This window comes from Apostichopus japonicus, chromosome 9, assembly GCF_037975245.1.
Source record: "Apostichopus japonicus isolate 1M-3 chromosome 9, ASM3797524v1, whole genome shotgun sequence".
Lineage (NCBI taxonomy): Eukaryota > Metazoa > Echinodermata > Holothuroidea > Aspidochirotida > Stichopodidae > Apostichopus > Apostichopus japonicus.
In genome coordinates this window covers 22,881,302-22,889,728 of record NC_092569.1, presented here as the reverse complement: position 1 = coordinate 22,889,728, position 8,427 = coordinate 22,881,302, and the positions used below count along the sequence as shown (strand labels likewise).

The 8,427-nt window shown below is 33.7% G+C and overlaps 1 protein-coding gene across 1 annotated transcript in view; it reads right to left on the bottom strand.

The window, feature by feature from the left end:
• Positions 1-675: 675 nt before the first annotated feature.
• LOC139974003 (uncharacterized) overlaps positions 676-8,427 on the bottom strand; it is a 90,262-nt gene continuing 82,510 nt past the window's right edge. The window contains exons 3-8 of the mRNA XM_071980915.1: positions 5,027-5,199; positions 4,504-4,771; positions 3,974-4,185; positions 3,357-3,668; positions 2,669-2,933; positions 676-1,160 (exon numbers count right to left, since the gene is read on the bottom strand). Of these exons, the coding sequence (XP_071837016.1) occupies positions 898-1,160; positions 2,669-2,933; positions 3,357-3,668; positions 3,974-4,185; positions 4,504-4,771; positions 5,027-5,199 (1,493 nt within the window). The 3' untranslated portion in view covers positions 676-897. The remainder of the gene's footprint in view (positions 1,161-2,668; positions 2,934-3,356; positions 3,669-3,973; positions 4,186-4,503; positions 4,772-5,026; positions 5,200-8,427) is intronic.

Here is an 8,427-nt window from a genome sequence, read left to right as displayed (position 1 = left end):
GCATAAGGAAAATAGATCTTACATTAAATATAAAGCAGCAGAATAATCTGTGCTATTGTAATCTTGTTTCGGTAAACGGTTTATATTAATCGTGCTTAATAGTAAACCTATGAGGATTAAATTATTCTCTGTTGCATGTTTTTCAATAGTATCTTATATGTGGTTGTGCCTTCAGTAAGGTTTCAGTTTCATTTCTTTTCATTTACAAGCGCTTAATACTAAAGAGTAATGCTGCCAAAAAAAGCCCATCTTTTTGTAATATCGAAAGTTTTTTCGTAATTTGGATTAAACTTCGTGACTTCGAATGTATTTCGTAAATTCCGTCAACTTGTTTTCATCGTTTTTCAAAAATATTGTGGCAATATCCGCTTCCTTAGTTATATACCAGTTTGTTAAAATATTTGCATCTGTTATTACATCGCTTCAACCTCTCCAAAACTGGTCAGTTGTGAGGGCTAATAGATGTGTCTTCTCCAGGAGTTTATAGAATCTTAGTATCGCTTTTATTGACTGTTTTACTTTAACATTCTTTGATGCGGTTCGGCTCTTTATAATATATCGTCATGCATGTGAAAAAAAAACAAAAAAAACAAAGACTGTTTATAATTTATCACGTTTATTAATTGACATTTACATTTTACTTGTTTGAGGTAATTATCGCATAAGAGAAACGAGAAAAAGAACATTCTAGAATGTCATCTTGATACTTAAAATGTGTTTTGCAACTTAGCACGTAATGTAATCTAATATAATATTTATTTCAAATCGTAAATCGTTCAATGTAACATTTATTTCAAATCGTAAATCGTTAAATGTAACGATCGGAAATTTCAGTTATTCTTCGTTTTATGAGTTGTTACTTGTAAAACCTTAGCAGTAGTGATGTCCTTTATCAGGTTAAGCTGGACGAATCTTCATTTCAGTATATTTGATGTTATAATTCGGTCCTGGGATATAATAACAATAGATGCTAGAATCACTATTTAAACTGGCGTGGTAGTCACCGTTGAGGTTAGAATAATAGCAATCATCGTACCACCATGCGCCGTGATAACTAACCGCACAGTTATTACTATAAGCATCGTTGTCCCTCTCTTTGGTACTGAACTCGTGATTCAGGTGATAACGCAAGAATTTACCATCAGGACTGCTTCTCTCATCTGTGGAATAGAATGAAGCACAGCATGTCAAGCTAGCGTATATACATATACATCAGATGTATTAACAATTGAAGAAGGGTTGAACATAATAAGAGAGAAAGAGGGGGGGGGGAGATAAGGCTTATTTCCTCACAAGAATATATCTGATTAAATATTTTGGTTTGTAGACTTTTTAAGTTATTTATTCATATGCACCATTTCTATTTCTGATCTTCAGTTAGGTGACATTAGCCTTGTTAAAATTCATCAAATTGTTATGACTACTAAGGACTAAGGTCTAGACACATTCTATTCATTTATCATTATTGATATTTATTATGTTATTATTTCCATGTGTTTTATAATTGTATCACTATGACATAATTTCTGAAATTTATTATTGTGGAAGCATTGTTGTGAACATACATCATTGGTAATTATTGATCAGAATTATCAATGGTAACAAAAAGCCAGTTGTTCAATTGTTCTAGACATCAAATGCATGTCGAGGAGCTCCTTTAACTGTATAGCCTTATATCAATAGACCGCAATAAACAACATCATGCGATTAATGTGAAATGCAGTACGGCGATACTGTCCAGTAGGGTAAAAATATGCAAAAGCCCATAGCCCTCCCATTGAATATTTATTGGTGTCTGAGATAGATACGTTTTGTCTTCGACTTTTCTTATAATTTTTCCTCGGGACGATTTAATGTCACACATGTTTTATTAAATGTCTGTAATTTTGTAATGTAAAAAGTGGCATGTACGTATTTCTTTAAATTCACGTTTGTCGGCTTAAGACAGTCACCGCTAGAAATATTTCCTTCGAAATATCTTCATTCAGTTTTCAATTACCATGCAATTACTTCCAACGCTGTTTGAACCATTGTTTACTGTTCGTATATGGAAACAGTTCCAATCTGCTTCATTATCTTTCTGCAAATTCTGCAAATCAAATCATTATAGTAACCAAACCTCTTCTCGAAGTACATCATATAAAGAAAAGTAGATATTGTCAGCTGTGTTCACTTTATGATTGTGGTAAATAATTAAATATATATAGTCCCCTTTCTTGCTGCGATTCAGATATGATCGTGTTCCTGTTTATCACGAAAGTTTTTTTAAGCCTAGCTTATTATTACTATTTTATGAGCAAAATAACCCGTTTCCGGGGTTATTTCTTTGATACTATATGTTTGATTAAAATTGTGTATATGTTGCAAATCTAATGTGTTTTATTTTGCATAAATTGATATATGCTGAAGAAAATAATACCGATTGGTAGTATGAATATATATATATATATATATATATATATATATATATATATATATATATATATATATATATATATATATATATATATATGAATCTCTCGATTAGCTCAGTGCATAATTTGAATATAACAGATTTGTTAGGTGTTGAAATCCGATAGTGCAAACAATCCTCAACAATATTTAAGGAAAGAAGATCTATTTGAAACACATACGCAACTAGAGCATACACATTTAGAATGGTACCCACCTACGGTTCCACTGTAAGTACCGAGTCCCGACAGTCGGTAGTTGTCACTCTCATCATTGATGCGGAAGAAATCGAACTTGCCGTAGTACGAATTATACTCTCTAGTCACTAAATCAATTCGGATTCTATATCTCTTTTGTGTTGTCAAGTAATACAATTTATCGTTTCCCAGCCAAAATTCAGTTGAAAGATTGCCAAAACCAACTTTGTAGCTGCTCCAGTTGCGGTAAAAGTCAATACTACCATCTTGGCGACGCTGGAACACCTTCAATGAGGAAATAATGAAAAGGGAAACACAAATAATGTCAAACGAGCACTGTGAACAATACGAAATTGTTTTATCAATATCAAGAGCTTTTCATTATAAATTTGATTTAAAATATTTTCGTGAAGTATGAAAATCTCCTCCCAATGAAATAAAAAAAGAAGAAGATATTTATCAGTATGAGTTACTCGATGTTTGATTAGATAGATCTTTACCGGCTATTTTTTATGCTTCTCGACCAGGTCGACAATATCACTTTGAACCCCCATTTAGGAGATATTAGGGCTTCCTTACGTCGTCCTTTGAAAATTATGTTACGATACATACCAGTGAAAGATCAATCTTTTAGACTTATCCGATCGTCAAACTTGACAATTAACATATATTAATTATATTATGAACGCGTGTCAGACTGCTACTTACCGTCCACCCTCCTCCATCAGTCATGTTACAGTAGACCTCAAATGCTGACCTGGTCCATCCGGTTGGTTTGATTCTGTATATACCGCTTTTGCTGGCACTATCATCATCATAAATTTCCTGACAATCTTTAGGTGGTCTAGTGCATATTACACCGTCCCCTCTGTAGCCATTTGCACAATAGCATTGTCTTATGTCATTTCGTACGCCACACTCCGCTTTAGGGCTGCATGCGTAACCTTCATCCCAGATGATCAGTCCGTTAGTACAAACACCCTTTCTTGTACATCCAGAATTCACGAAAAATTCACCTTCCTATAAGAAAAGTCGCATTTTATATTTTCATACTTGGTTGATATCGTCATATGCTGCCCTCTCCTTAGAAAATCATTATTAAACCTACCACATTTCAAGATATATCAAATCGTACTTCTCTTTTAGCCAAGATATGAAATTGGAAACCTTCGTTACCGTATGACTGCAATGCGGCAGTAACGGCTTAATTAAGTTTTTATTATTGCACCTGATCGACCGAGATAGAGGAAAGTAGTAATGATCGGTTCCTACATAAAAGTAAAGGATCGATTTGCTTTTCTGAAATGGATTACTCCTCTACTTACTGGTACGATCGTCTGTCCTTCCGATACGTAACATCCACATTGTTCACGAGGTACACAGTCAGCTTCCTTCATGAAGAATCCATCTGGACAAAAACAGATTTCACCATCAGCACAGACCTCATCCTGACATATCCCTGGAGCTTCACAAGTTCGTTGACACGCGGTACTGCAGTTATCAATGTCCATATTGCTGGGACAGAATGTTATAGCATCTGTAAGATACAATTACTTGGAATTATTGTAACATTAATGTTACTGGGAATGTATTTAACAATATGAAGTGAATTAAGTGTTTGATAAGTAAAGTTCAGATGTATTATTTTATCGAAACGATGGTTGACCATAGATGGATGTACCAAATGGGCCCAGAGAGGTTTGTCAGTGATATTCCCCAGATGACCCTGCATATCTGTCATATTATGTAATGTTTGACGACGTCACGAAACAATACATCTTCACATATATCTAAGCATTGTAAGACATGTGGGTATGATATTGCATTGTTATCTAATTTATTAGTGATAACTCACCAGTATTTTCTCCGGAATAATTGCCGAGGTTGCCCAGCTTGAAGTGACTGAAGGCGTCACTTATACGGAAATGATCGTAAGAAACCCTGATCAGGTAACCGCTTGATGTGGTTATCTTAATCACCAGTTGGTATTTCTTCTGGTTGGTCAAAAAAGACAACTTCTCGTTGCCGAGCCAGAATTCATGAGAGAGAAACCCAAAGCCAGACTTGTAGCTGTCCCAGTCGCGCCTGAAATCGATGGACCCGTCGGTGCGCCTTTGTATTACCTATGGACAGAGTCGTTACCGAAATGGTTTGTTAGTCACTTTCATTCGATGCATTAAATTTTAAGCATCCAGCACATCCGTCTTGATCATTACTCAATAAAAACCGAAGTTTTTTATTACCACCATCTTGTAACTTACAAACATATAACATGTTCACCGAAAACAAAAACATCGTTACTACTCTTCCAGCGGCTGTAAACATTTTTTTTTCAGTCTTGAAATTGTTTATACAAGAGCAAGAAACCAAAGACATACCGTCCATCCACCGGAACTGTCAGTGTTATCACAGTAAACCTCAAATGGTTCCGGGTAACCATCTGGTTTGATCATGAAGACACCGGAAGAGTTATTGGATGAACATTGCTCCTGGACTTCTGTGCAATCTCTCGGATAAGTCGATTGTTGATAGAAGAAAAATGATGATTGACCTATGATGTGATGATATAAAAATATAGTTGTCCTCATTATTTGTTAACTTTGCGTTTTCTTCATTGAGTTACATATATAGCATACAACACGTTCTTAATTTACACTATTCGAAAGAACTCACATCCGTTGCTTCTCCAAAAATATGTGACTTTAAGAAACAATGCGGATCAATACGTACTTAACACTTCAATACACATATCTGACATAATTTCTGGCGACTATTTTGAACTTGAATGCCCGTAAACACCTTAAATTACCTTCTATTCTCGTCTGCTAATACTTCAGACAAAGCTCCGCAAATCACGCCCCAATTCCTGTGTATATACTCCCGGTAAAGTTAACATGATAAATGTAATGTTACAAGGGTTAAAATTTTATTTAAATTACATGTTTGGAATCAAAAGGGGTAAGCATCACTCACCTAATATCTTTCCATTAGAAGATCCATCAATTGTCTGTTGGGCACTCTAACCAAAGAAAAATTCATATATGTAAAGTAATAAGAGGAAAGTGTCTTTGTTGTTTTAAACAACGGAATAGAGCAAAGAAGTTTATGGATAAAAACATGATTCGAGTCAGTGACCTCTGGATATCAAGCCTGAAAAAGATTTCAAACCTTTTTGAGAAAAGTTCTTATTATATTTCCGAGTCAATGTGAAATATGTGTCCCATTTACGTTGAGAAGTATTAATGGAAATACTTGCTGAGCGTACTTGAATACATCGACTAACAAAACAAGTAGTGATTGCTGGTTGGATAGATTTAGGGGTCACAACAATGTCGGTTACTATATGGGTGCTACAATCTTTTTATTGAAAATTGAAATTATTGAAATTGGTTCCTTTTAAAATAGAAAGAAAATGTATTCCAATTGAAATAAGTGGAACGAGAGGGGGGGGGGGGGGTGATGGACACATACACTCGCCTCGCTTTTATCTATTTTCAAGTTGTCCATTTCAAAATATTTTCGCTAACAAGTTCACACATTCCTCTCTCAAACAATGGGAGGCGGATAGTGAAAACATGTATCGCCAAGGCCTGTAGTGTTTGAATCTATTTAGAGGTGTTAATATAGATATTAGTAAAATACCGTTTTAAGACACAGTTAACACTAAACAGGGTTCAGATAAACAGCCTAACTCTACCATAAATAATCATTACTCATAAAACCTCCGAGGGATCATTATACAACGCTCGAATCATAATGAATCAATATGCAAATTACATGTGTAAACTAGAAGATCAAAATGATTTTACTCAGTTGTGTTTACGTTTTTACAACGATAAATCTTCCTTCTACAATGCTAACTTGCATTCCCCAATATTAAACCTTCCTGCTTGACAATACAATTATTGATCTAGGCATTGTCGTTCTTTCCAAACAGAGATTAATCTCAATATTGTTTTCATTCGAAATTTTATATTAAAGAGAAACAAATTGACTAGGCCTTTAAATCGAAAATGCATTTATTTCGTTTATACACGGTATTAGTTTTATATCTACGATGAAACAAGATCATTATAGTAACTTTAGTTAGATCTTGATATTTTCTTATAAGGTTTTTGGTTAACTTTCGAAAACTTAACTAAACTATTTGTTGGGGAGGGGGTGGAGGTTTTGGGAGAAAGAGGATTTAACATTTTCGTACCAGCTTTGTAAACATGACGAAATCAATACAGTGAGAAAGATCGAACAATGCACATGTAGTTTCAGGTAATGTTGTAAAAACATATCAACACTTTTATTGAAAAAGTGACAAGGGAACCAGAAAGAGCAAATTCAAGTATAGATTTTTTAGCTAATGATTACAGAATAAATAAATTACGACATTTTTAAAAAAAATTGATGTACGTGGCATTCTCTTTAAATGAATTGTTCTTATTGTATTTTTCAACAACAAAAAACACAAACATTGCTCCGGAATTTCGGTCTATTTTGAGAAGGAAATACTTTTTCACAATAGAAAATGGCGTATGAAACTTCAGAGGAAAATATAGGTAAGATATTTTTATGAAAATTGTAAAATCAACAAGAATTGGCATTAGAATTTCCTCGATTTTTGTTATCTAACGGTTGTTCGATATTTTTTCTAAGCATCACTTTATTTGTGTTGTTATTTAAATAATAATTAATAACGTAAAAGTTATTTATCTACGAGTATGGGATTGGTGTATCTGTTAGTTGTGATCCATTTTAAGTAAAGTCTGGTCCATTTATAAAGTTACTATGACATATTCGCTTAAGAAACGTATACGAATAACTAATAATATCGCCGAGCTAACTTAAAAAGAATAAACAGAGGTATCTATATGTAGAAACGTATCGTCAATATATTAAGTATCAATGTTCAGCTATAGACTTTCAGTGTTAAATGACAAACATCTCGTCGCTGTGATCTAAGTTATTAAAGAGCCTGACATAAAAAAAGAGGATCAAATCAACGAATGTTGAATTTTCGAATATTTAAGAAAGTCTCAGCCTATTTAGTTGGATGTCAGGTCTTTCCAAATGTATTCTGTATCCCGGAATCTTTTACTTTAAGTAAGTAGTCGAGAAGAAACTATCGGAACTTATATTGTTCGAAACCGCAATTAATTAGGACTTAACATTTTTATAAGAGATTTGCTGGAATGGGTTACGATCTGTTGGACCAAGAATATATATTGATCGCGAATCATAATTCTTTGTATGAGCTATAATAAATACTCATACAAGTATTAGACAAATAATGATTTGTAAAATTCATTGAAATTAAGCAAAATATGTGTTTTCTTTCTATTTATAGTACAAATCAATCTTTTACATTTACTTAGGATCTCCTGATTTTGTTTGTAAATAAAAAAAATCTTATCAGAGTGGGAAATTATGGAACAATACGCAAAAATAACCACAACTCACATACTTTTGTAGATAAATGAAAGGAAGAACAAATATTAATAAGTATAGGCCTACATCAACATGTTTCCATATGACGTTGGGAATACTTTATCTTACAAGTATATAGTTGAACGTATTACTCTTAGTAATTAATTTGACAGTACACTTTTCGTCCGTTTCTATATTTTTTTTGTCCTGAAACGAAGGTCGCAATTCGCAGCTCACCTACGAATGACATAGCTTTGCTCTGGTGAAGCAAGTCCCACAGGAACTTAATATTTGAAAATATAATGACGTTATACCGATCCTTACCAAGACTAAGTAGGAATTGATGATTTCCTTAAAAAAA